At 39.2% G+C, this 14,591-nt stretch overlaps 1 protein-coding gene across 4 annotated transcripts in view; it reads left to right on the top strand.

Moving 5' to 3' along the window:
* PPP2R3A (protein phosphatase 2 regulatory subunit B''alpha) overlaps window positions 1-14,591 on the top strand; it is a 203,204-nt gene that overhangs the window by 36,791 nt on the left and 151,822 nt on the right. For 3 of the 4 annotated variants that reach the window (XM_021069482.1, XM_021069485.1, XM_021069483.1), the window contains exon 2: window positions 10,471-12,937. In XM_021069482.1, the coding sequence (XP_020925141.1) occupies window positions 10,943-12,937 (1,995 nt within the window). In that variant the 5' untranslated portion in view covers window positions 10,471-10,942. Of the gene's footprint in view, window positions 1-10,468; window positions 12,938-14,591 lie in introns of those variants that run through there. The other variant, XM_021069484.1, reaches the window with a different exon arrangement.

The following is a 14,591-nucleotide window of genomic DNA, read 5'->3' on the forward strand; positions in this document are numbered from 1 at the left end:
TTCGATCCCTGGGCTTGCTCAGTGGGTTGGGGATCCGGCGTTGTGGTGAGCTGTGGTGTGGGTCGCAGACACAGCTTGGATCTGGCATGGCTGTGGCTGTGGTGTAGGCTGGGAGCTACGGCTCCGATTGGACCCCTAGCCTGGGAACTTCCATATGCCACAGGTACGGCCCTAATAAGACAAAAGGACAAAAAAAGAAAAAAAAAAATTAAAACTATGATACATTGCTTTCTTATCATTTAGGACTTTTTTACTTATTGGAAGAGTTCTTTTAGACTTCAGTTGATTGTTTGTTGGTTTGTTATTGGCTGCATCTGTAGCATGTGCAAGTTCCCAGGCCAAGGATCAAACCGTCATCATAGTTACGACCTGTGCCACAGCTACGGCAGCACTGGATCCTTAACCCGCTGTGCCATAAGGAAACCTCCAACAGATATTTTTTATTATACATCGCTCTCGTCCATACTTAATCTCTGGCACTATCTCTTAGTCTTTGGGATTTTTTTTAAGAAATCACCTTTGACAAGGTTACCAGTGATATGCACATTGGCAAATCCAGTGGGTAATTCTTGTTGTTCCTTAACCATCAGCAGCATCCAGCACTAGCGACTTCCATTTTGAAAGTTTCTCCTTCAGCCTCCGTGAAACTGCTTCTTAGTCTCCCTCTAAGAATTCTGTTCTCTTTAACCCATAAATGTCAGTGGTCCTGAGCCCAAAGCCCTTCTCACTTTATGCTGTATCTCCAACCCAGATCTTGCTGCTGATCTTCAGATTTTTATATTCACATTTCATCTAGTCATCACTGCTTGGATGTTCCACAGGTACTTCTTAAAATAGCACATTCAGAATAAAACTCTTTATCTTTTCTATGGCCACATCCCATAAAATAAAAACAAAAAGTATGTGTTGGGAGTGACAACATTAGTTCCCCAGTACCCAAGCCAGAAACCCAAGATTCCTCGCTCTCGCTTTCCTATCCTCTTCTATGAATTCTTTCTCATTGACTACTCAATGCCCTCCTCTTTGTCTTTTTTTTCTTTTTTTTTTTTTTGTCTTTTCTGGCGCTGCACCCAAGCACATGGAGGTTCCCAGCTTAGGGGTCCAATCAGAGCTGCAGCCACCGGCCTACGCCAGAGCCATAGAAACTCGGGATCTAAGCCGTGTCTGCAATCTGCACCACAGCCCACAGCAACGCCGGATCCCCAACCCACTGAGCAAAGCCAGGGGTTGAACCCGCAACCTCATGGTTCCTAGTCAGATTTGTTAACCACTGAACCACAATGGAAACTCCAGTGCCTTCCTTTTTGTTACCTACTGCCAGCCACTTGTTTTAGGGTCTCACCACTTCTTGCATGGGTTATTCCAGTAGGCTTCTAATTGACTTCCATGCCTCCACTCAGCTGCTGGAGTGATCTTTCGCAAATACAAACCTCATCCTGTTACTCCCCAACCTAAAAGTCTTGTTTCTTTTCCCATTGTCTTCAGAATAAAGTTCAGATGGCTTAGGTTAGCAGACAAGACAGTCTGTGGTCTGATTCCTGCTGCTCTCTGGTTTCCTCTCCTCTTGCTTATCTGTATGCTCCTCTCACTGAAATCAGTTAGAACTGCTAGTAGTTCTGAACTCACACTGCCTGCTGGGCCTCTGAGCCCTCACATGTATGTTTTCCTCTGCCTAGAGTACCTTTTCCTTTTTATCCAACTAATTCTCACTGATCCTTCAAAACTAGATACATACATCCTTTATTTGGTGAAGCCTTTCCTGACTCTTCCTTCCAATTTAGATACTCTCTTTCAAAATAGACAAAGGGTATGAAGAAAGGCTTTATGAATGAACAACACAAAATGTCTGCTAGATACATAAACATGTTCAGGCACAGATTAAAAGAATTTACTTCATTTTTTCATCTGTCAAATTAGCAAAGATTTAAAGAGTGGTATCACTTAAGGAGAATGTGGGGAGATGGGCTTATTCTTACACTGATATTAGAAGTATAAATCTGTCATTTTCCTTGGGGGCAGAAAATGGATGTATGTATCACCTCTAAGAACCATTAAAAAGTATATGCCTACACACATACCCCTTTTGACTCAGCATTCTACTACTTGGAGTATATCCTAAGAAAATAACTTTTTTGTTAAAATCTATTTTCCTAAGAAAATTTCAGGATGTTCATCCGTAAAAATATTAACAGTGATTATTTCTGAATGCTAATATGGGTAATTAAAATGTTTTCTAACTTTTCTAATTTCTTTGAGAAGAATGTATATTAATTGTGAGGGCAAAATGGAGAAAACAGATGCCCAACCCTAGTTCTTCTGCTACCCATTGTGCTTGCCTCTCTCATTGCCTTCCTAAAATAGTAAGTGTGCTAAGGGCCACCACCATGAATTACTCAGCATCATCCCACCAGGCCCTGGCTCGGAGTAGAAAATGTTTGATGAGTGAGTTGTTCCATTAGCAGCTAACAGTTATCGAGACTTTCCTGTGTGTTGGGAATTGTCTTAAACATTCCACATGTTGACTTAATCCTCATGAGATGGGTACTGTCATTATCTCCATTTTGCAAGTGAAAGAGGCTGACAAAAGTTAACCAACTTATGTAAGGCCACCCAGCTGTAAGTGGCAGGGTTGGGATTCAGACCCAAGCAGCCTGGCTTTTATTGAAAGACACAAGAGAGCGTCCTGGTTCTAAGTTAGAGTGTATCTCTGATTGAGAATAGTTGGATTAGATTCCATGTCTAAGATTCCAGGCAGACAATTGGGCATCAGTTGGATCCTGGTCTAAATAAAAAGGCAGAATTTGACACTCACAGATCTAAACCAAATAGCAGGAAAGTAATCTTCATTTCTTCAGCCTTTAAAACTCAAATCATTTTTTTTATACCCACTTTTTTTTTTTTATTTTCCCAATACATTATGTTTTTTTCTACTGTACAACATGGTGACCCAGTTACATATACATGTATACATCTTTTTTCTCACATTATCATGCTCCATCATAAGTGACTAGACGTAGTTCCTAGTGCTACACAGCAGGATCTCATTGTTTTTTTTTTGTTTGTTTTTTTATTTTCCCACTGTACAGCAAGGGGGTCAGGTTATCCTTACATGTATACATTACAATTACATTTTTCCCCCACCCTTTGTTCTGTTGCAACATGAGTATCTAGACATAGTTCTCAATGCTACTTCCCGTGTGGCTCACAACATAAAACTCAAATCATTTTAAACTGTAAACTTCTCATTGAAATTAGTGCCACCTCTGGGAATTTAGCTTTGTTATATTCTCCCTCTCTCTGCTATTCATGTCTCTTCAAAACTTAAAGACCTAAATTTGTAATTAGTTCTTTACTTCTTCCACTACTTCTCTTTCTCAATAATGTTAATTATGACAATTTCATCAAATTTCATTTTTTTATTTTACTTTTATATTGGCATATAGTTGATTTACAATGTTGTGTTAGTTTCAGGTGCATAGCAAAGTGATTCAGCTATACATATACATATATCTAATTTTTTCAGATTCTTTTCCCATATTGATTATTATAGAATATCTAATGAAGTTTCTTTTGCTGTATAGTAGGTCCTTGTGGATTATCTATTTTATATGTAATAGTGCATATTTATTAATCCCAGGCTCCTCATTTAACCCTTATTTCTGTCTTTTCCCTTTGGTAACCATAAATTTGTTTTCAAAGTCTGTGAGTCTGTTTCTGCTCTGTAAGTTCATTTGTATCATTTTTTAGATTCCACATGTAAGTGATATCATGATATTTATCCTTCTCTGACTTACTTCAGTAAGTATGATAACTTCTAGGTCCATCCATGTCGCTGCAAATGATATTATTTCATTCTTTTTATGGCTGAGTAATATTCTATCATATATATGTACATATCTTCTTTATCCATTCCTCTATTCATGGACATTTAGGTTGCTTCCTTGTCATAGCTATTGTCAGTAGAGCTGCAGTGAACATTGAGGTGCATGAATCTTTACGAATTGTGGTTTTCTCTGGATATATACCCAGAACTAGGATTGCTGCATCATATGGTAGCTCTGTTTTTTAGTTATTTTGAGGATCCTCTACTGTTTCCCATAGTGACTGTACCAATTTGCATTCCCACCAACTATGTAGTAGGGTTCACTTTTCTCCACAAACCTCTCCAGCATTTATTGTTTGTAGACTTTTTGATGATGGCCATTCTGACTGATGTGAGGTGATACCTCATCTTGCATTTCTCTAATAATTAGTGACATTGAGCATCTTTTCATGTGCTTTTTGGTCTTCTGTATGTCTTCTTTGGAGAAATGTCTGTTTAGGTCTTCTGCCCATTTTTTGGACTGGGTTGTTTGTTTTTGATAATGAGCTGCATGAGCTGTTCGTATATTTTAGGTATTAATCCTTTCTCAGGGGTTATTGCTTGCAAATATTTTCTTTCATTCTGTGAGTTATCTTTCATTTCGTTTATAGTTTGCTTTGCTGTGCAAAAGCTTGTAAGTTTAATTAGGTCCCATTTCTTTATTTTCGTTTTTATTTCCATTACTCTAGGAAGTGAACCCAAAAAGGTATTGCTGCAATTTATGTCAAAGAGTGTCCAGCCTGTGTTTTCCTCTGGGAGTTTTATAGTATCTATTTAGGTCTGTAATCCATTTTGAGTTTATTTTTGTTTGTGGTGTCAGAGAATATTCATTCTTTTACATCAAGCTGTTCATTTTTCTCAGCACCACTTATTGAAGAGACTATCTTTTCTCCATTGTGTATTCTTTGTTGTAGATTAATTGACTCTTGGTGTGTGGGTCCCCCCGCCCCGGGCTTTCTGTCCTTTTCCATTGATCTCTATTTCTGGTTTTGTGCCAATATTATACTGTTTTGATGACTGTAGCTTTGTAGTATAGTCTAAAGTCAGGGCGCCTGATTCCTCCAGCTCTGTTTTTTCTCAAGGTTGCTTTGGCTATTCAGAGTCTTTCATGTTTCCATTCAAATTAAAAAAATTTTTTGTTCTAGTTCTGTGAAAAAAAAAAAAACTTTGATAATTTAATAGGGATTGCACAGAATCTATAGATTGCTCTAGGTAGTATAGTCATGTTGACAATATTGATTCTTTTAGTCCAAGAACATAGTATATCTTTCCATCTGTTTGTGTCATCTTCTGTTTCTTTCATCAGTGTCTTATAGTTTTTGGAGTACAAGTCTTTTGCCTCCTGAGGTAGGTTTATTCCTAGGAATTTTATTCTTTTTGACACAATGGTAAATGGGATTGTTTCCTTAATTTCTCTTTATGATCTTGTGCAGGCTTCCTGGTGGGAAGGACTGGTACCTGCTTACTGGTGCATGGAGCTGTGTCTTGTCCCTCTGGTGGACAGGGCCATGTCAAGGGGTGTGTTTAGAGTCACCAGTGGGCTCAGAATACCTTTAGGCAGCCTTTCTGATGATGGGTGGGGCTGTGTTGTCACCCTGTTGGTTTTTTGGCCAAAGGTGTCCCAGCACTGGAGCCTACAGGCTATTGGATGGGACCAGGTCTTGGTGTCAGAATGACAATTTCCAAAGGAGCTTACACAAATAAACACTCCCTGGTACTTCTGCCACCAATGTTCTTATAACACAGTGAGCCACAGCTATGCCTACCCTATTCACAGAACACCCTCTAAGGCCAGCAGGTAGCTGCTGCCCAGGCTTTTATGAAGTCACTGCTTTTTCCCTGGGTCTTGGTGCTCACACAACCTTGTATGCACCCTCCAAGAGTAGAGTTTCTATTTTACCCAGTCCTGTGGAATTCCTGCAACCAAGCTACACTAGCCTTCAAAGACTAATGCCCTTGGGGCTCCTTCTCCTGATACCAGACCCCAAGGCTGGGGAACCTGTCTTGGGACTCAGAACTCTCACTCCCATGGGAGAACCTCTGTGATGTAATTATTTTTCAGTTTTGGGTCACCCACTCAGCAGTTATGGGATTTGATTAAATCACAAATGCAACCCTCTTACCATCTCCTGGCTGCTTCTTTGTCTTTAAACAAACTTTTGAAATTGTTTTCTGTCACTAAACACCATGATTTTGAGAGTCATGTACTTTACTGCATATATCAGCAGTTCATTCCTTTTTATTTCTGAGTAGTAGTCAGTTGTATGGATATACCATAGCTTGTTTGCCCATTCATCCATTCTAATAGTGCATAATGTTTTCTCACTGGGGCTTCAGCTTACATTTCCCTGATGGCTAATGATGTTGAACATCTTTTGCTGTGTTTACTGACCAGCCCTTTATCTCCCTGGAGAAGAACTGTTTAAATCTTTTGCCGAAGTCCTGAATCCTGATTGTGGTGGTAGTTACTATAAAAGGAAGAGAGGAAGTAAGGAACAAGAAGTGACTGCATGTAAAACTGGAAAAATCCAAACAAAGTCTGTAATTTAGTTAACAGTACCAATGTTAGTTTCCTGGTTTTGATCATTGTACTATGATATAGGGTGTTATCATTGGAGGAGTCTGGGGGAAGGGTACACAAGAACTCTATATTATTTCTGTAACTTTTGTGTGAGTCTAAAATAATTTCAAAATTAATTTTTTTAATTAAATAGAATTAAAATTCAGTGTTTCAGTTATATTAGCCACATTTAAAGGGCTTAACAGCCCATGTGACTAATTGCAGCCATATCTGATAGTGAAGATACAGAATATTTCCATCCACGCAGAAAGTTTTATTGGACAGCACTGGCATAAAAGCATATGTCTGGGGAGTTCACACTCTAACACAGTGGTTTAAGAATCTGACTGCCACCACTTGGGACGCTGTGGAAGTGTGGGTTCGATCCCCAGCCTGGCACAGTGAGTTAAAGGATCTGGAGTTACTGCAAGCTGCAGCATAGGTTGCAATTTCAGCTCAGATTCAGTCTCTGGCCCAGGAACTTCCATAGACCATGGGTGCAGCCATAAAATAATTAAGAAAATAAAAGTAAAAGCTATGTCTGACTTTGGCCAGTGTTATCTTCTTGAATATTTCAAATTCGAATATTGCATGAATATTTTCTGTCATGTTATCTTATCAGATAGTTGTTTTGGTTATTTTCAAACCTGGAGAAATACTTTTTTTAGTTTCTCAAATTTCAGAGAAATAAAATAGTCTATGTCAGTTTCGGAATTTATCTGACATGTTTTTAAAGGTATATGGATATTTAAGTTTTCTGACAGTCCTGTATTTTGCTCCTGGATCAGTTTTATCACCTATATTAGGATAATATTCCTAATCTCTCTTATGCAATTATCCTAATATACTTTCTTGACAGTATCTTTTGTGTTTTCCTTCTCTCTTATCTTTACTCAAAAGTTCTTTCAAAATCTTGGATTTCTGAAATATTGCATAGTTTTTCATGTTTAGTACTATTTCCTGTTTTCTGGATGTGCATCTTTTGAAAAGATAATTCCTTCCATTGCCATGTTCTAGTCTTTTGTCCCATAACACTTACACCTCTTTGGCATCTTTGTATTTTCACTCAAGGATTACTGAGCACTCACTTTACTATGCAACTTCTTTATACTTGAGCTTCATCCATCCTGCATGATAGTTAGCTTTCTAGTTTTATATGAGCCACCATCTGGGATTTAAGGGCAAGGAAGTAGAGGATGAAACAATAGCTCAAGATTCATTCACATAGCAACAAATTTGAGACACTGAGGGACAAAAAGAATGGTGGTGACCCATGTGAAGAAAAACCTAAAAAATAAGGGAATATTGGAATTAAGATTTATATCTTTGTTGGGAGTTCCCGTCGTGGCGCAGTGGTTACCGAATCCGACTAGGAACCATGAGGTTGCGGGTTCGGTCCCTGCCCTTGCTCAGTGGGTTAACGATCCGGCGTTGCCGTGAGCTGTGGTGTAGGTTGCAGACGTGGCTCGGATCCCGCGTTGCTGTGGCTCTGGCGTAGGCCGGTGGCTACAGCTCCGATTCAACCCCTAGCCTGGGAACCTCCATATGCCGCAGGAGCGGCCCAAGAAATAGCAACAACAACAACAACAAAAAGACAAAAGACAAAAAAAAAAAAAAAAAAGATTTGTATCTTTGTTGGAGGAAAATCTGAATATTAGAATGATGTCAGTGTTCCTTGAAAATAATTCATAAGCTTATTGCAATTATAATCAAATTCCTATAGAATTTTGCTTAAAACTTGATAATGCAAAAATTCATCTGGAAGACTATCAAAGAGTATTTGGAACATAAGCAAGAATCATAATTAGGGATATGAGAAAAAAAGCCAGGTAGTAAAATTTGGTAGGAGAACAGTAATTACAATAGTCTAGGACTGGCATAAAAACAAAGTAATAATCATCGGCTCTAGAGAGCCAGGAAGTGTACCCTAACCAGTAAAAGAATTAAAAAAAAAAAAAAAGGATTCTTCATAAATTAATTCCATTAATTGTATCTATATCAACTAAATATCTAATATATAAATAAGCAAAGGATATGAGTAGAAAATTTACCAAAGAAGAAATATAACAAATAAGCAAAATAAACAAAATTTTCTAAGAATGAAGAAATAAAAAATAAAAATAAGTCCTTGTCTCCTTATTAAATGGGTAAAGGTTTTCTTCATTAAAATGACAGTATGACTGATGGTGCAGTCAAGCTGACACTGTGCTTCCTTGCTGTCATGGTCTCCCTATCATTGCCTTACTCCATCTTACTTGATCCAGTAGTATTGCACATTCTGTCATTCAGCAGATAATATTCTACCTTTGAAATATATACAGCGTTTAAATAGCTTCACTGTTCCCCTCCTGGTTCACACCCCCCAAGCCTTCTTGCCTGATTTATTGCAGTAGCCCCTAACTTGTTTCCCTGCTTCTTATCTTGCTCCTCTGCAGTCTTCTCTGAACACAGAAGCCAAAATTACCAATTTAAAATGTAAGTGATTATGTCATTCCTCTGCTGAGTAGACATTAGTTGTTTCCCAGCTCACTCAGAGTAAAGCCAAATTCATCATAATAGTCTACAAACCCTGCATGATGTAGATTCCCACTTTTCCTTTCTGATCTTATCCCCACACTGCCCCCCTTGCTTTCTCTACTCTGATCACTTTAGCCTCCCTGTCATTCTTATGGTAAGTCAAGCATGTTCCTACAGAGCCTTTGCACTTTCGGTTATTCTGCCCAAGGTGATTTTGCCCAAAATACCTCCTCAGCCTGCCCCTTCTCTCCTTTCATGTTTCTGTTCCCATGTCAGGGAGGTCTTCCCTGACTGCCCTTTCATCCTAACACAGTACCCTCCCATCCTTTCTAAACCTTTCTGCTCCATTTTTCTCTATAGATCATATCACCATCCAAGTTGTATGTTTACTATGTGTTGTTTTTCTTTTTCCAGCTAGATTCTCAGTTCAGTAAGGACCAGGACTTTATTCACTGCTCTATCCCTACACCTAGCAAGTACCTGGCACATAGTAGGCACTCAGTATTTATTGATTGAATCTTTCTGGAAAGCAACTTAGAGCATGGTTTAAAAGCCAATTTTGTTGTTGTTGTTGTTGTTGTTGTTGTTGTTGTTGCTGTTGTTGTTGCTATTTCTTGGGCCGCTCCCGCGGCATATGGAGGTTCCCAGGCTAGGGGTTGAATCGGAGCTGTAGCCACCGGCCTACGCCAGAGCCACAGCAACGCGGGATCCGAGCCGCGTCTGCAATCTACACCACAGCTCACGGCAACGCCGGATCGTTAACCCACTGAGCAAGGGCAGGGACCGAACCCGCAACCTCATGGTTCCTAGTCGGATTCGTTAACCACTGCGCCACGACGGGAACTCCCCAATTTTTTTTTTTAAAGTAAGAAAATGATTAAATTCTATCCGTTGATGACAGAGAGATCTGCATATGGCAGAGCTGAGAAGATGAGATCAGGAGCAGTAATAAAGGTGGTTTCTCTCTCTCAGTAAGAAAAGAGATGATGGTGAGGGAATAATTTCCAAGTATAGAGGAAATTGTAGATCAAGTACAAGCACTGTGTGTTGGCTGTCTTTAAGAAGACTAGATTTGTGGGAGCAAAACGTCGATATAGGAAAGTAGCAGAAAATAAGGTTATAGGTGGTTGAAACTAGATATCGAAAGCCTTGAAAATGAGTCAAAGGACCTAGACCTGCTGTGATGCATGATAGAAATCAGTAGTGTGAATTCTTGAACTGTGAGAGGTGAGAAAGCTCTATAAATCCAAGCCAGTTAGTGTCATGTAAGGTATCAAGGAAGGTGGGATAAGAAATACCAACTGAGAGGCAGTTGTAACAAGGCAGTTAAGATACTACCACTGTAGATAGGAAGGAGCATAGGGTGTAATGAAGCAAAGGCATGAATCAAAGATAAGCCATCAGTGATGTGGCAAAGGGTAAGGCTCTGTGGTTAACTGCACATGGGATGCAAAGGAAGAAGAAATAAAGATTGATTTTCTCAGTATTATGAATCATATTCCCTTTTAATTATTTTCTTTTTCCATTATAGGTTTCATCATCATTCATAGAAAAATGGATCATTTAAGCCTTTGGAGGACTCAATTCTCACGATGCTTCTATACTACCAGCTAAGATTCATGACAGTATATTTATGACCATAAGTGTCTGCATCATAGAACTGCTGAGGAACTGAAAGAGAATATTCTTTATTCTTCTTAAAATTTATTCCTAAAAATAATCCTATAGTATCATGATATTACTAAATAAAACTAAAAACCACAATTATTAAATTATTAGACTTCCTAATACCAGCACACATGTGCAACAGCTACTGTATCCTGACAGTTATCAAACCTCAAATTTAGATGGTTTCCCTTTGTGGGAAAGGTCATTATATTAGCAAGAAACCACTGAACACTGTCATCAACTATATTTTCAGTGGAGTGTCATTTAGGAGAGTTTACTTGAAACAAGTTCTAGAAAAGTCCACACCCCATCCATAACTACGTGGATTTGATATTATGGCAGCAACTTACAGACTTGTGGTTAGTACTGTGAACCACTACAGCAGTGTGGTGATAGACCGGCGTTTTGAGCAAGCTATACATTATTGCACTGGAACCTGCCACACCTTCGCACATGGAGTGGACTGCATTGTGGTACATCACAGTGTTTGCGCAGACCTCTTGCACATCCCTGTGTCTCAGTTCAAAGATGCAGACCTGGACTCTATGTTTCTCCCCCATGAAAATGGATTTTCCTCAGCTGAAGGTGACTATCCCCATCAGGCCCTCACGGGAATACCCAGGGTCAAGAAAGGATCTGCATTTCAGAACACCTGTAACTTAAAGGACATTGCAGGAGAAGCAATCAGTTTTGCCAGTGGAAAAATAAAAGAATTTTCCCTTGAAAAACTCAAAAACTCTAACCATGCAGCTTATAAAAAGGGAAGGAAAGTTAAGTCTGACTCTTTTAATAGGAGGTCAGTTGATCTTGACTTGCTCTGTGGCCATTATAACAATGATGGGAATTCCCCATCCTTTGGTTTACTCCGGAGTTCCTCAGTTGAGGAAAAATCTTTATCCCATAGAAACTCACTCGATATGAACCTGACTTCAATGCTTCTGCACAACTTCTCTGAAGAAGATCTGGTTACCCAGATTTTAGAAAAACATAAAATAGATAATTTTTCTTCTGGAACAGACATAAAGATATGCTTAGACATCTTGCTAAAATGCTCTGAGGATTTGAAAAAATGTACAGACATCATAAAACAATGTATAAAGAAAAAGTCAGGGAGTAGCATCAAAGAAGGAAATGGTAATGATGCAATTTCTAGCTCTGAATCTGTCTATATGAATGTAATGACCAGGTTAGCATCCTATCTGAAAAAGCTACCATTTGAATTCATGCAGTCTGGGACAAATGAAGCTATAGATTTAACAGAACTGATCAGTAATATGCCGAGTTTACAACTGACTCCTTTCTCCCCAGTATTTGGCACTGAACAGCCCCCTAAGTATGAAGATGTTGTCCAGCTCTCAGCCCCTGACTCTGGACAGTTTCAAACTATAGAACTGCAAGATGACAAGCACAGTTCTAGGAAAACAGACACTGTAAAATCCATTCCAAACAACTCTACAAATTCCTTATACAATTTAGGGATAAGTGATCCCAGAACTCTAAAAGATGTCCAGCTTCAATCACAGCCTTCACCCATGAGCCCTTTAGAAAATGTTTCTTCTGGTGATTTAATGGAAACTCTTTATATTGAAGAAGAGACCGATGGAAAGAAAGCATTAGATAAAGGACAGAGGACAGAAAATGGACCCAGTCAGGATTTGTTAAAGGTAAATGAAGATAGAGCAGAGTTTTCAGACTGTGGTACTCATCTTAAAAAATGTCCTGCCTCAATGCAAAATGAAATTGGTAAGATATTTGAGAAACCAGTTGTCAGTCTACCTGGGGAAGGTCTTAAATCGGAAGTTTCTAAAGTTGAAGAGGGAAACCACAGAGATTTTATGAATCCTAACAGTCAAGAAGAGATAGATAAATTGTTAATGGATTTGGAATCTTTCTCACAGAAAATGGAGACCTCTCTAAGAGAGCCATTTGCCAAAGATAAAAGCTCTAACTCCCTAAATAGTCATAGTCCGCTGACTGGTCAGCTCCCTCTAGATCTTGACCCTAAATCTAAAGTCTCTTCACCAACGGAGAAAGCCCCACCTTCCTGTCTAACCAGAATTATTGAAACCAATGGCCACAAAATAGAGGAAGAAGATCGAGCCCTCTTACTGCGAATTCTAGAAAGCATTGAAGACTTTGCTCAAGAACTGGTTGAGTGCAAATCAGGCAGGGGGAGCCTGTCACAAGAAAAAGAAATGATGCAAATTCTACAGGAAACCTTGACAACTTCCCCCCAGTCCAATTTATCAGTCTGTAGAAGTCCTGTTGGTGATAAAGCCAAAGATGCTACTTCAGTGGTTTTGATTCAGCAGACCCCAGAGGTGATCAAGGTAAGACCCAACAATCTTTAGTCCTAGAGGTTGCCAAAGAAATGTTTTAATGTTTGCAATATTTATAAACAAAACCTTTTTTGTTAACCATTTATATTCTGCTAAAGCTCCTGTCCTGCACTAGGCATGGTCTCACTAAGTTCAGTGAACAAAAAACTAAAAAACAAAGTCTTTAGAGTCAAGCAGACTGGTTTCAATTGCCTTCCCCACACCTTTTTTTTTTTTTTTCTTTTTCTTTTTTTGGTCTTTCTGTCTTTTTTTAGGGCCGCACCTGCGACATATGGAGGTTCCCAGGCTAGGGGTCGAGTCGGAGCTGTAGCCACCAGCCTACGCCAAGAGGTGCAGCAACACCTGATCCGAGCCAGGTCTGCGACCTACACCACAGCTCACAGCAACGTCAGATCCCCAACCCACTGAGTGAGGCCAGGGATCGAATCCACAACCTCATTGTTCCTAATCAGATTCGATAACCACTGAGCCACGATGGAAGCTCCTTCCCCACACCTTTTAACTTCTTCCTAGCTCTGTGACCAAAGGGAATTTACTTAGCCTTAATATCCTCATCTGTATAATGGAAATAATAACCATGAAGATAACTTATGTGAAGCAGGAGCTAGGTGCCTTCCACAAAGAAGGCATTTAATATTAGTTCTCACCCTCCTCGGTCAACCACTAGGCCACTCATTACTGCATGCTTGTGTAGACTGCAAGAGTGCGGTGTGGGGTACAAAAGAAGACATGGTTCTTAAGGAGCTTAAAATCTAGTTGGGGGAAACAAAACTAACATACCAGAAACAATACATGAACACGTAAGCACATCTGAAATTTTTATTAGTCCAGTAGGTCTTCAAAGAAAGTAAAGACTAGAGTATATGAAATTTCCTTCATCATGCAAGTGACAATACATATCAATCTAGAGTCTTAGGGTAGAAGTATTTTCAAAAGGCTTTGAATCTACTACCGATATAGCATTGCTTGTGAATTATCCCAGAAAAGGAGTTATCTGCCCATTTATAGGTATGTGTGTGTGGTCTTAGCACAACAGGATTATTCTAGTTCATTTTATATGTTCACTATGGGTTGCTAAGAGGCTCTGCTCCATGTTACTCAGGGATCCAGGCTGATGGATGCTCCATGTTCCCACAGCTGCCCCAATGCCCCATCTGGAATATGTGGCTTATTAGTTCATTGAGGAAAGGGAAGAAAGGGATGGTGCCTTGTTGCACACATGATGCACTTTCTGTCTGCTCACAGTCCAGTGGTTCCAACCTAAAGTCTAAGAATCCTAGGGGAACACATAAAATTTTGCTGAGCACTGTCTCTACCATATGAATGTATCACATGTGTCAACATGTATGAATTCAGACAAAAACCAAATAAAGTAACAAAGCAAGTTGTAAAATGATGCTATGAGATATTTACATTTGTACAAAAATTATGAAGAAATGTATGGATATATCAAATACGGTGTTCAGAACAACGATTAATCCCTGGGGTAAGGAAGAGACAGAACTGAGAAGGGGTGCACAGGGTAATTTTAGGTAATGTTCTATTTCATAATCTGGTGATGGGTCTTAAGTACTTTGTCCTAGCATTTTATTCCATTTTTTATGTCTTTAATATAGTAAAATTTTTTTAAATGGCTGTTAGAGAT

Source organism: Sus scrofa, chromosome 13 (assembly GCF_000003025.6).
Source record: "Sus scrofa isolate TJ Tabasco breed Duroc chromosome 13, Sscrofa11.1, whole genome shotgun sequence".
NCBI classification, from domain to species: domain Eukaryota; kingdom Metazoa; phylum Chordata; class Mammalia; order Artiodactyla; family Suidae; genus Sus; species Sus scrofa.